This window comes from Staurois parvus, unplaced genomic scaffold (assembly GCF_062004578.1).
Source record: "Staurois parvus isolate SC_StPar_1 unplaced genomic scaffold, SC_StPar_1.0 ptg000657l, whole genome shotgun sequence".
Lineage (NCBI taxonomy): Eukaryota > Metazoa > Chordata > Amphibia > Anura > Ranidae > Staurois > Staurois parvus.
In genome coordinates, this window is record NW_028318453.1 from 1,335,389 (window position 1) to 1,349,255 (window position 13,867).

General features: G+C 41.1%; 1 protein-coding gene across 1 annotated transcript in view; it reads right to left on the minus strand.

Moving 5' to 3' along the window:
- MTHFD1L (methylenetetrahydrofolate dehydrogenase (NADP+ dependent) 1 like) overlaps window positions 1-13,867 on the minus strand; it is a 351,175-nt gene that overhangs the window by 16,388 nt on the left and 320,920 nt on the right. Inside the window, exon 27 of the mRNA XM_089694250.1 lies at window positions 12,362-12,462. Coding sequence (XP_089550376.1) covers window positions 12,373-12,462 — 90 coding nt within the window. The 3' untranslated portion in view covers window positions 12,362-12,372. The remainder of the gene's footprint in view (window positions 1-12,361; window positions 12,463-13,867) is intronic.

Here is a 13,867-nt window from a genome sequence, read left to right on the forward strand (position 1 = left end):
TGTGACTTCCAATTTCACCAGGATGTAAACCTGCCATTACTGGCTCATGAAAGCATCAGCTCAAACAGATTTTGGTTGACTTGTTGCTTTGAAAGGCAGAGGAGAGACATGGGGTTTAATAGACCACAGATTTCTCCATTATGAGGATCTGACACTGCTCCAGCTATCTCAAGTGATGTTATTCATCCTTGTGATAGCCATAAAAGTTATCAAACAACAGCAACAAAAATAAATACATAAAACAATAAGAGAATAACTAGGTTTTTAAAAGCATTGCCAATGGATAATTTAATTTACCGTAGTTTGTCACCGTTCCATGTGTAGGTGCAGTTTTAAAAGTGTGACAGGCTAGGCATCTATTTACCCACCATTTTATTCTTTAGGCCTTTCGTACAAAAAAAAAATTATATAATATATACGGTGTGTGTGTATATAAATATATTTATTTTATTATACACACACACCACAGGGGTTAGACAAAAAAATAGAAACACTACATGATTTTCAGGTGTGAAAGTGACGGATGACATGGTTCACATTGAAAGCGGAAGTGATAGAACATTCTTTTGCTTCCGCTGTGTGATGAAAACTGGTGGGAAGCCTCACTATCGGCATTCACTACATGAGCTGCCAGTAATACGGAGTTATGTCAGAGCTTACGGAGCTTCAAAAGAGGGAAAACTGTTGGTGTGAGGTACAGGACTGTCTGATAACCAGAAGCATTCCACAGGATTGTGACCCATAATAAGAAAGAGCTCAGCAGTCACTTTTGCAGCAGTTGTTTTCTTATTCCGGGTCACAATCCAGAGGAATGTCCTTTTGTCTCTTTCGGAAGTTGACCACGATTATGTTGATCACAGGACGGTTTCCTGAAAACTGTACATGCCATCATAAACTGACAACTTAAGTCACAGAAACACACATTTTATATTATATACAGTCATGGCCGAAATTGTTGGCACCCTTGATATTTCTCCAGGAAATCATGTATTTCTCACGAAACGTATTGCATTAACACATGTTTTGCTATACACATGTTTATTCCCTTTGTGTGTATTGGGACAAAACAAAAAAAGGGAGGAAAGAAAGCAAATTCGACATAATGTCACACAAACCTCCAAAAATGGGCTGGACAAAAGTATTGGCACCCTTTCACAACTGCGGATAAATAAGAATGTTACAAGCATGTGATGCTCCTGTAAACTCACCTGGGGCAAGTAACAGGTGTGGGCAATATAGAAATCACACCTGAAAGCAGATAAAAAGGAGAGACGTTCACTTAACCTTTGCATTGTGTGTCTGTCTGTGCCACACTAAGCATGGACAACAGAAAGAGGAGACGAGAACTGTCTGAGGACCTGAGAACCAAAATTGTGGCAAAATATCAACAATCTCAAGGTTACAAGTCCATCTCCAGAGAACTAGATTTGCCTTTGTCCACAGTGCGCAACATTATCAAGAAGTTTGCAACCCATGGCACTGTAGCTAATCTCCCTGGTCGTGGACGGATGAGGAAAATTGATGAAAGATTGCAACGCAGAATAGTCCGGATGGTGGATAAGCAGCCCCAAACATGTTCCAAAGACATTCAAGCTGTCCTGCAGGCTCAGGGAGCATCAGTGTCAGCGCGAACTATCCGTCGACATTTAAATGAAATGAAACGCTATGGCAGGAGACCCAGGAGGACCCCACTGCTGACACAGAGACATAAAAAAGCAAGACTACAGTTTGCCAAAATGTACTTGAGTAAGCCAAAAGCCTTCTGGGAAAACGTCTTGTGGACAGATGAGACCAAGATAGAGCTTTTCGGTAAAGCACATCATTCTACTGTTTACCGAAAACGGAATGAGGCCTACAAAGAACAAAACACAGTACCTACGGTAAAATATGGTGGAGGTTCAATGATGTTTTGGGGTTGTTTTGCTGCCTCTGGCACTGGGTGCCTTGACTGTGTGCAAGGCATCATGAAATCTGAGGATTACCAAAGGATTTTGGGTCGCACTGTAGGGCCCAGTGTCAGAAAGCTGGGTTTGCGTCCAAGATCCTGGGTCTTCCAGCAGGACAATGACCCCAAACATACGTCAAAAAGCACTCAGAAATGGATGGCAAAGAAGCGCTGGAGAGTTCTGAAGTGGCCAGCAATGAGCCCAGATCTAAATCCCATTGAACACCTGTGGAGAGATCTTAAAATTGCTGTTGGGAAAAGGTGTCCTTCCAATAAGAGAGACCTGGAGCTGTTTGCAAAGGAAGAGTGGTCCAAAATTCCGGGTGAGAGGTGTCAGAAGCTTATTGATGGTTATAGGAAGCGACTGATTTCAGTTATGTTTTCCAAAGGGTGTGCAACCAAATATTAAGTTAAGGGTGCCAATACTTTTGTCCAGCCCATTTTTGGGGTTTTGTGTGACATTATGTCATATTTGCTTTTCTGCCTCTGTTTTATATTTGTTCCAATACATACAAAGGGAATAAACATGTGTATAGCAAAACATGTGTTAATGCAATACCTTTTTTGTGTGAAATACTTGATTTTCAGGAAAAATATCAAGGGTGCCAACAATTTCGGCCATGACTGTATATATATTTAGATTTTTACTACTGCAACACTGTTTAACCGCCTCCCGCCCGTCACATAAGGTAATAACGGGCAGATGGCGGTTCTCTCGTTTTTGGAGGACGTCCTCCTACTGCGCATGCGTGGCAATCGGTGGTGCATTGTGTCCCTGGGACACAGCGGATCACCACTCACAGTAAAGAGCTGATGACACAGGCTCTGTCATGTTATCAGCTGTGTCCAATCACAGCTGATTGCATGTAAACAGGAAATGCCGTTTATCGGCAATCCTCTCTTCACGCGTGAGGAGAGCCGGTAAGCAGCATTCCTCAGAGGGGATATCTACACTGACCAGTGCCCATCAATGCCACATACCAGTGCCCATCAGTGCACATTAATGCTACATATCAGTGCCTACCAGTGCACATCAATGCCACATAGCAGTGCCTACCTTTGCACATCAATGCCGCCTTTCAGTGCCACCTATCAGTACCCATCAGAGCCACCTATCAGTGCCATATAGGAGTGCTGCCTTTCAGTGTCCATCAGTGATGCCTGTCAATGCCCACCAGTGCTGCCTTTCAGTGTCCATCAGTGATGCCTGTCAATGCCCACAAGTGCCACCTATCAGTGCCCATCAGTGCCACCTCAGAGCACATCAGTGAAGGAAAAAAATTACTTATTTACAAAATTTTATAACAAAAACCAAGGAGAAAAAAAATCTTTTTTTTTTTAAATTTTCAGTCTTTTTTTAGTTTGTTTAGCAAAAACTAAAACCCAGTTGTGTTTAAATACACCCAAAAGAAAGCACTATGTCTCAAGAAAAAGATAAAAAAATTTGTTTGGTGCAGTGTTGCATGACCGCGCAATTATCATTCAGACTGCTGAAAGCGGAAAATTGGCCTGGGCAGGAAGGGGGTAAAAAAACAAAAAAAACAAAAAACACAAAAAAACCCACAAGGGTGGTTGGTAGACTCAATCAAGTAACACTCCTTACATTTCAAATGGCTGTCCTATGTCTGTGATGTGCGCAAAAAGGTGCCTTTACCATTGTCAGAAATCACACCACACTGTATTGTGTTTTGATGCTTGTGAAAGCACACGCATTTGCAGAGTATTTGGAGGTGCCATTAAAAAGGATTGTGCCCATAGATATAGGAGCAGTATATGTTTGTCCTCTCTCACCTTGGAAAGATTAGTACTTTATTTTCCTATGGGGTGAGAGGGGAGATCGGCACAAGCAAAAGTAAAAGGTGGAAGAACAGATGTGTTCTAGAGCAATGCTTTAGCTCTGAAGTACTTGAATTGGAAAAACGGATTGTTTTCCCACTTAACACACAACAAGCACATTTAAATTAAGAATTTCCTGTCTAGTTTTTTCATGCTTTGATTTTTATAAATACAAACGGATTATTAAAACTATCATATCACATGATCACACTAATAGACAGTATATAGTATATAACTTTTTTCCTATGCCTATTCAGTATAAAAGGCATTTAAAAGTACATTTCTGCACATTAAGTCCCTTCAGAGCTCTGTTCCGTGGCATGAGTGAGTGACGTCACCATGGCTTGGCCATTCAAATGTCCCTCAGTCTGTTAACACGGAAGGAAGACCAGGTGAAGGATGGAGGCCCTGTCAGCGGTGATGGAATGCTGCTGGAGGACTTCATTTTTATGCAAGTCTTTCATAATATGCTATTATGCAATGTATACAAGCACATTATAACATTTTATACTTGCAGGGTGAAGAGTTTACCACCACTTTAATTTTGAATGTATGAAAATATAGACAATGAAATCATGGATTTACTTAATTTTTAGGGTTATATGCTTAAAGTAGTTGTAAACCTAAAAAACACAAATCAATCTAATCCTACAGTGAAATAGATTTTACCTTTACCAAGCATTTGAACTTAGTTTGGTATCTTGAAGAAATCCCCTTCTCCTGAAATCCACCCCCCTGCTCTTCCGAATAGAATAGAGCCGACATAAGTAGAAATGTGGTGTCGCCACTCCCCTTCTCCTGTAAAGGGCAGGCTGTGCTGAAGATGAGACAAGCATGACCCTCCTTGTAATACACTGCAAAGGGGTGGGGGAGTGGGTGTCCTCTCCCTGCTGGTCTCTGCCTTCACAAGATCGAGAACTCAGTAGCAGTTATTTATGACATAGATCGGCATCACTTCAGTAATGCTGTAGTTATCTAGGTAAGCCTGCTTACAGCGGATTATTGTCCTGCTTTATTCACAGTACCTAGCCTGTGAATTGCTGTTTACAGAGGTTTACATGAGAATGTTTGCTGGTCCACATTGCCACTTTAGGCTGCAGGATTCCTAGGATTTTTAACATTAACCCCTTCCTACCAGCTTTCTCCTGATTAGCACAGATCCTGGGCTGTAAGCAGAGCTGACAGTCACTGGCACCTGTGTATTCCCCTGAATGCACTCAGGAGACATGCTAGCAGGCATAGAGATGTCAGATAGCTGTGCGTGTTCTTGAGCCGAGGCTGTAGGGGGTGTATAACATCACATCGCCGCCTACTATTCTCTGGTCCTAAGCCACAGAGTAGCAGTTTTTGGAGGGCTGAGACAAGCTAAGTGAACATTTTTCTGAGGTACACTCACAGCTGTATGTATGTTTACATTAAAATGTATTCATTTATGGCAAAAAGTTATTTTTAATATTTGGGTTTACAACCACTTTAAATTTCTCTAGCAGGTAGCCTATTAAAGTAAAGTTGGTTGTTTTTATATCCAAGTGAGACTGGAAAGATTAGTGGAATTCAAAACAGCTAGGTTTTAGAAGCTTTCCAATGGAAAAAACCATTTAGCCTTTTTCACGGTATTGAGGCAGCATAAGAGACATACACGCCTGACATTCTTGAGATACAAAATGTTTTTATCCCACACTCCTATTAAAGTACTGCTAAACAACCCAACATAACAAAGGCATAGTCCTACTGTTAAAAAATGAATATTTTGGAAGTAGGTCACAAGCACCTTGTCATGATTTATGATTTCCAATTACAATATTTGTTTAAATAAAAACCATTCAGATATTAGAAATTTCTGCAGACAATGAAAGCGGTTTTGTTATACATAAGTAGCAGCCAGCAAAAGGGGAAAATACAGCGTGCATTAACAGACTATCTTTAATTCATTTCAACTTATAGTTTTTTCTGAACATGGACATTAAATATAATTACATATTTAGTCTGGCTGAAAAAAAAAAAAAAGACATCCATCCAGTTCAACCAATCAAAAGGGGGGGGAAATACAATTCTGTATACACAATCCTATACCCACAGTTGAACCATTACATATAAAGCCATTTATAACTCCAAATTACATCACCTTTCTTGTCTCTAAATACCACCCAAACTGTCCTCTCCGCTCTTCCCACAAGTACAGTGGTATCGCCCCTGTTCCCTGAATAATAATAATAATAATCTAGACTCGGGACAGTAGTTCCTCCACCCCAAACTCACTCATCCTTGTCTTTATGGACCTTGCTCTGTGCACTGGTGCGCAGTCATGTGGAACAGGGACCATCCCCAAACTGTTCCACAAAGTTGGGAGCATGAAATTGTCCAAAATGTCTTGGTATGCCGACACCTAAATAATAGTTCCCTTCACTGAAACTAGGGGGGCCAAGCCCAACCCCTGAAAAATAACCCCACACCATAATCCCTTCTCCACTAAACTTTACACTTGGCACAATGCAGCTAGGCAAGAATCCTTCTCCTTGTAACCTCCAAACCCAGACACGTCCATCGGATTGCCAGACAAGCGTGATTCTTCACTCCAGAGAACGTCTCCACTGCTCTAGAGTCCAGTAGCAGTGCACTTTGCACCACTGCATCCGATGCTTTGCATTGCACTTGGTGATGTAAGGCTTGAATGCAGCTGCTCAGCCATGGAAACCCATTCCATGAAGCTCTCTATGCACTGTTGTGCTTAGTTGCTGTCCCCAGTTGATTCCACTTTGGTATACCACTAACAGTTGACTGTGGAATATTTAGTAGCAAGGAAATTTCACAGATGAACTTATTACACAGGTGGAAACCTAGCACAGTACCAGAACTGAATTCACCAACCCATTCTTTTTACAAATGTTTGTAGAAGCAGTCTACACGCCTAGGTGCTTGATTTTATACACCTGTGGGTGCTTGGAACACCTGAACCCAATTATTTGGTGGGGTATTCCAATACTTTTGGCAATATAGTATATACAGAGCAAGAGTCTTTTTCTATAGAATGTGGGCAGTGTTCAGGCTTTCATACTCAGGCTTTGGCTGCTTTTTAAAGGAAAAAAAAAAAAAGCTGTAGGACTTTGCACACCTTTTGTTTTGGTGGAAATTTATGTAGCAGATTTAAAATGAAAGTTTTGTTGGTCTTTAAAGAATTATGCATGGTACCCAACCCTCTGAGCATAACTTTGGTTAATGACTCTCATGAACAATATTCACTACAGATGGAGACGGAGTTGATTTATCAAAACTGGAGAGTGCAAAATCTGATTCAGCTGTGCATGGTAGCCATTCAGCTTCTAAATTCAGCTTGTTCAATTCAACTTTGACAATAAAACCTGGAAGTTGATTGGTTTCTAAGCAGAGCTGCACCAAATTGTGCCCTTTCTAGTTTTAGTAAAATCAACCTTAATATCTCTCTATTGTGATCACAGAATCAATACTTCACTGAATGCTGGTGAACCTACAATAATGTATAGGGTTACCTAGCCTAAAAGATCTGATCAGGTGAACTGCAAAAGTGTGTCACTCCTGAAAATGGTTTGAAATGTTGTGCAACCCCTACAAGAAGGGTTCAGTGTCAGGAGGCACGTTCGCTGCTCCCTTTGATATAGATAAATGAAAGGGAACACATGATGTTGTTAATCTAAATAGCATTCAAAGCAGTTCTGTACAGAAAACTAGAGAGGTTTTGTTCTGTCACATTATTAGATCTGAACTAGATACACAAAGTTCTTGAGATAGGATTTGTTTACACTATTCAACTCAGAAAACAATCCATCTTCCTGTGCCGACTAGTGCTCGAATGTGTTTTGCCTTCAGGACGCAGTGCCCAGTGTTTTTAAATGCATTGGACAGAAGTGGATAGAGACTGAGACTTAGCGGATTTGCTCTTTAGTGAAAAAACACGTACAGCATGCATTTTTCTGCACCACACCGTTCTGCACCCGAGCACTCTGTTCTTGCCTGAACAGGGCACACAGAAATAATTGTTTTTTATATGCCCTTGCAGAGACCTATGTTTTTCTAGTGCACAAAAAATGCAGGTCTCTGCACAGTGTGAACAAGCTATAAAAGTGAAGGATTTCTGTTGTAAAACAAAAAGGAGAAATCCTTACTGACAATATAGTTACGTCTTGTGGGCATATTTATAAAGCTGCAGATGTGACATTCAAACATTCAATGTAGGTAAAACAATCGCTAATTTAAAAGAGAAGTGTGGGACTTTACTGTATAATTTGTTTTTTTTTTTTGTTTCTTTTTTTAGTCAGCTAGGTGGATGCAGTATTGGTCGGATGCTACACCTGTCCCGTGCCGCCTCTAAGCAGAGATCTGGTGACTGTCAGCAAATCTCTGCTCTGTCCCTCCAGCGCTCACTGAATTTCCGGGCTGTGTTTGAGTGGCTGGCTCAGGCTCTCAGCGGTGTGGTGAGAGGCTGAGCCAGCTGCCAGTCAGGCATCTGGGTGAATCCCAATATTAAAATCAGGATCCTTCCAGAGTCTGGACTGGCTCAGTGACATCAGCCGACAGCAGGCTTTGGCCTGCTGTCTGCTGAATATGGGTCACAGGAGTGCAGAACAAAAGGGCAAACTCCTGTGATCTTCAGGAGAAGTAGGGCTAAAAGAGCTTTACGTCTTTTAAAACACATGAACTGGAAAAACACACCTGTAGTGAATGTAACATTCAATCCTTTGCCAATATACCCCTTGGTTTTTGTGGTTTTAAACATCTAACCACTGTAAGAACTGGTACAACATTAAGATAATTTTGACCAATTATTAGCTGTCAATCAGAAATTGGCAATGCAAAGTATTCCATCATGCAGAGTATGTGTAAGCATGAATTCCTGTAAAGAGATCACAAGTACAGCTTCCTAGCACAGCATTCTTCTAGAAGGTGTCAAAGAGCAGTCCCTCACACAGGAATTATGGGAAACGCTGGATATACGGTGCTGCCGAAGTGTTACGGTTAGGTTCAATTCACTAAGCCAGGGGTGTCAAACTGGAGGCCCTTCAGCTGTTAACTACATGTCCCATCACGACTCTGCTTTTGGGAGCCATGGTTGTAACTGTCAGCCCTGCAATGCCTCATGGGACTTGAAGTTCCAGTTTGACCCCCCCCCTGCACTAAGCTATAACAATTATTTGTCCTGACCATTATTTTTAAAGCAAGAGCTGAAATGAACAGTCACATAGATTAAAATAATTGTTATGACAAATAATGCTTGGATTACAACTTAGTGCAGGGTTTCTCAACCAGGGGTCCATGAAACCCTAAAGGTTCCTCCAGAGGCTGCTAGGGGTCATTGAGCAATGAGCAAATTCTGCCTCTCACATAAGTTCCCACTAACACCACTGATCTTTTTTTAGCTATCTGTAAGGGGGCAATTCATGCCAATGGCCACAAATGTAAGGAGCATTCTTCCCACTGACCATGAACGTGTAGATCCAGTAAATTTACAAGCAAGGGGTCCCCCGAGACCGAAAACTTCCTATGTGTTGAAAAGGTTGAGAAATTTTGGCTTAGAGAATGGTCAGCTAATTGTGGCCGGGTGTAGCACAGCAATCACTCCAGGGAAACGTATCTGTCTACTTACCCGTGTGTTGAGTCCATGAACAATAGTGCTAACACATATGAAACCTACCACTGTAAAAGTCATTCTACCTCTATCACAAACAAATTACTGACTATGTTAAAGAACCTGACATCTCTGAGGCTTCATTGTACTTTTTCCCAGAAGTGAAAATACACACAGTAAATGGAAAAATTCCTCAGATTATAGCAGCTGGTACTTTAGTGAGATGTTATATGCAGGGATTCACGCAATGGCTCTTACAGACATATCTGATGCCATTGAAATCTGTTATGAAAATTAAGATGTAGACAAAGAAATTCTTTAGCTCATTTTAGGTTAAAATCATCTTCAAATGATGTGGAAACAGCCGATTAAGAATTAGTGTCACATTTTTGTCCCAAGAGGTTTTTGTCCCAGTTCTGGCATTCTTGGCTAAAAAGAATCAAGGCACAAAACTGTCTAAAAGACTCCCAACAGAATTATATATCAATAAATATTAAAAAGGAAATAAAATTTTACAGCTACTAGTATACACAAACTTTGCCAAGGCCAGGTTCACACTAACTGCAAAGAAAAACATTGAGTTTCTCTGCAGGTAGGGATTTGGGGAATGGCGCATTGCGTTTTTACAACACAAGGCACGCCCCCCCCCCCCCATTTTTTCTTAACTGCATAGGAATGTCACTAAGTGACATTCTATTCATTTCCATTGTGACAGAAAGAGCTACAGAGTGGTGCGGAAAAATGCAGACACATTGCTGCTTTATACACCACTCTACCCTGCAACTGACAACTGTGTGGAAGAGCGAAAGGGGCACACAAAAAACCAGTGTGAGAACCTAAAAAGGCTCTAGTAGGATTCAGAAAAAAAAACTATCAGAAAGAAAAGGTACACTGTTTATAGTAGGTTAAGCATCAACTACTTTGTTGGCAAAATGTTCTGAAGTTAGTTTAGAACATTCCTTCTGCTAGTTTGAGGTCATGTCCCTGTTTTCCTAATCTTAGCCTCATATTTAAAATACTGGCTTCTCTGACCTTATTTTACACTGTTAATGTTTTTAAAGGTTTCATTCATGTCTCAGCTCTCCCTTCCTTCCTCAATAATGAACATATTAGTTTCCCACAGTTTATCCCGTATACTTTATCCCTCAAACGCCTCACCATTTTGGTTGCCGGTCTGTAGACTCATTTTATCTCATCAATATCCTTTTGTATCTTTTTGAGGTCTCCAGAACTGGACACAATTTTAAATTAGATTACACTAGATCTATGTAGTTGAATTGGAGCGCCCTTCCTTCTGCTGGTGATCCCCCTAGAGATGCACCCCGGACATTTCTTTACTTTCCCCCATACCTGGCCACACTGTTTGCTCATTTGGTAAAGAAAGTAAGTACCCCTAAATATTTTTCCTTCGTAGTTCTGCCAAACACTGTATCCCCAATATTGTACTCCATTAGAACATTTTTAATCCCTAAGTGCATTATTTTGCATTTGGAAATGTTGAGTTGCAGGTTCCGCTGCTTTGACCAATCTTCCAGCAATGCAAATGCATGTTCTATGTTACACACATCTCAAGAAATGTCAAACATCATGCACATCCTTGTGTTATCAGCTGTGCTATAAAACAGGCTAGAACACAAACAGATACGAGCAGCAGGGGATGCTCAGGAGAGGCATTTGAAAGAATCTGGGATGCAATGACAAATCACATATGCTGCAGCCGAAACAATATTATAGCATTTCAAACGCTACACTAAGTGCTCATGTGTATGGAGCAGTTCGGTCCAGGATGCTCTTGTAGCCCCAAGGGAAGGATGCATCTAGTCATTAAAATGTTGGGAACAGGTATCGGGGGCACTGTTATGAAGTGTACAAGGCTTCAATATGTCTCTATCACATTTAAAACAATTCGTAAATCTACATAAATTATATACAAAATATTGAAATACATTAGGGTTGATTTGCTAAAGGCAAATAGGCGGTGCACTGAAAGTGCATTTGCTCTGAGGGGAACGTGCAAGGAAAATAACCAAACAGAATTTTTGCTTGCACATGACTGGCTGAAAAATCAGGAGAGCGACCCCTTGGATCTAAAGCAACTGCTTTACTTTTAGTATACTACTTGCCTATTCGCCTTTAGTAAATCAACCCCATTATGACTTTAAAGGGCAACCCCTTGCTAAGGTTGAACATGAGTCTCTGAAGCACAGAAGAATGATGGTAACCTGCGTTTATGTACCTCACTGATCTTCCTGTCCATTACAAGTCAGCCCAGGACAAGCTAATTAGAAAATCACCAGCAATTTGGCGAACTGAGTAGAAGAGGTGCTTGAAATCATAAAATGAAGATAAAGTACTTAATGTACGCTCTATCACACACAATATACATTAAAGTGGTTGCACTCTATGCATTACGGTAAAAAAACAACTCCCTTAACCTCCTCCCCCTATACTTACTTGAGCTCAATCTTGATCCAGTGAGCACGAGAGCAGTGACTCTCCCTGTTTTCTCTTTCCACATAAGACAGATGCAGCAGTGGGGGAGGGAGCGGCTGGCGGGGTCGAGCCAACCCTGTGTGTCAATGGACGAACATGTGCGAAAGCCCCCATAGCAAGCGGCTTACTATGGTGGGCCCTCAGCAGGGGGAGGGGGGGGGGGAGCCAGGAGCGGTGGCAGGGATCCCAGGGAAAGGAGGATTGGGGCTGCTCTGTGCAAAGCGATCGCACAGAGCAGGTAAGTATAACATGCTTATTTATTTATTTTACCTTTAGAATCATTTTAATATCAAGGATTCCCCTGATTTCCCACATTCCAAAAACTATTGCACCCACTTAAAAACACATTAAATAATTTATTGCTTAATATAAAAACAGAAACATATTTTCAGAATGAATTGTTTTTTCTTAATGGCATTTTTAAGATAATTTTCTACAGATGGAAAAAAAACCAAAAAAAAATAGACACTAATAAATGATTTGTGTACCTGAAATTTCCTTAGAATAGTCCTTTTACTTCTTCTGTGTCAGGATCAAGGTCAATGTCATAAAAGCATGGTCTTGTGGGTAATCCTGGCATGGTACTCATCTACGAGAAAAATAAAATGAAAATGGTACATTAGTGACATGACAGTCTATGTAGATAAATGAATGTCAGACAACAGTTATGGCAAATTTATATCATGGGGTTGCTATGCAACTGCAAGCCAAGCATTTTGTTCATGGTTGAAGTGGATGGCAGTCCCATCCACTTACATTGGAGAGTGTACCAGGCATGTCATGTAGTGTTAAAATTGTTATAACAATGTGTACTCTTCAGAGTGGCAACAAGTCCACTTGTAGGTGGGCGGTCAGGGGGTAGAAAAACTGAGATCGAACAAACCATCTGTTTTTACCACTCCATGTGTGACAGCAGTGAGAAGTGAGAGGACTAATGAATTTACTATGATGAATTTGCTATGTGCAAGTTTAGTACAGTATTAAACAGTGGATTGTGCAGTCCAAATTGTCCTCAGCATATAAAGCAGACAACATGCTGCCTCTATGAACAATATTCTGGTTATAAGATTTTATATCATCATTCTAAGTGGTAGAGTTTGTATGAAATGCAAAGGTCTCTCAATTTAAAGTGGTTCTAAAGGCACAAGGGTTTTTACCCTAATGCATTCTATGCATTAAGGGAAAAGTTCTTCTGGGTGCAGTCCCCCCTCCCCCCAGCACCCCCTTATACTTACCTGAGCCCCCCATCTCCCTTCAGTGATGTGCATGAGAGTCGCGACTTTCCCGGGTCTCTCTCTCCTCATTGACTCACACAGCTGCAGGAACCATTGGCTCCTGCTGCTGTCAACCACAGAAGGTGAGCCAAAGAGAAGAGAGCAGGGGCAGGGCCGAGCTCTGTGTGAATGGACAATGTTCAGTTACAGGAACGTGGCTCAGGAGCGAGCTAGCTTGAGTTCCCCCATAGCAAAAGGCTTGCTATTAGGGGCACTTGGCAGGGGGAAGGAGCCAGGACCACCAGTGGGGGACCCAAAAAGAAGAGGATCGGGGCGGCTCTGTGCAAAACCATTATAGAATGGTATAACATGTATAATTCTAAACAAGTATAACATGTTTGTTTTTTTTTTAAATGACAACCTTTAGAATCACTTTAATCCAGGTCAAAGGAATGGCAGCAAGTTATCAATTTGAATCCTGACTGGCCGAAGCTCCTTTTTGGTTCCACCTTATACTTACAAAGGAGAATAAAAGAATATTATATGTACAGAGTATCATATCCAGGAGCTGCCTGGGAAATTGGAATTACTTTGCTTTCAAAAGGAACCCAGAGCTCATTATATTGACAACCACTAATTGCTTTCAACCACAACACAAAATAAGCAAAAACTTCTGGTAAACTTCTGGTGACAAACTTCTCAAGCACGACCCAAGCATCAGGAAAATATCATATTTCTTTCCTTGTGGGTTCCAGCAATGTGTTTTGTGTGTTGAGAAGA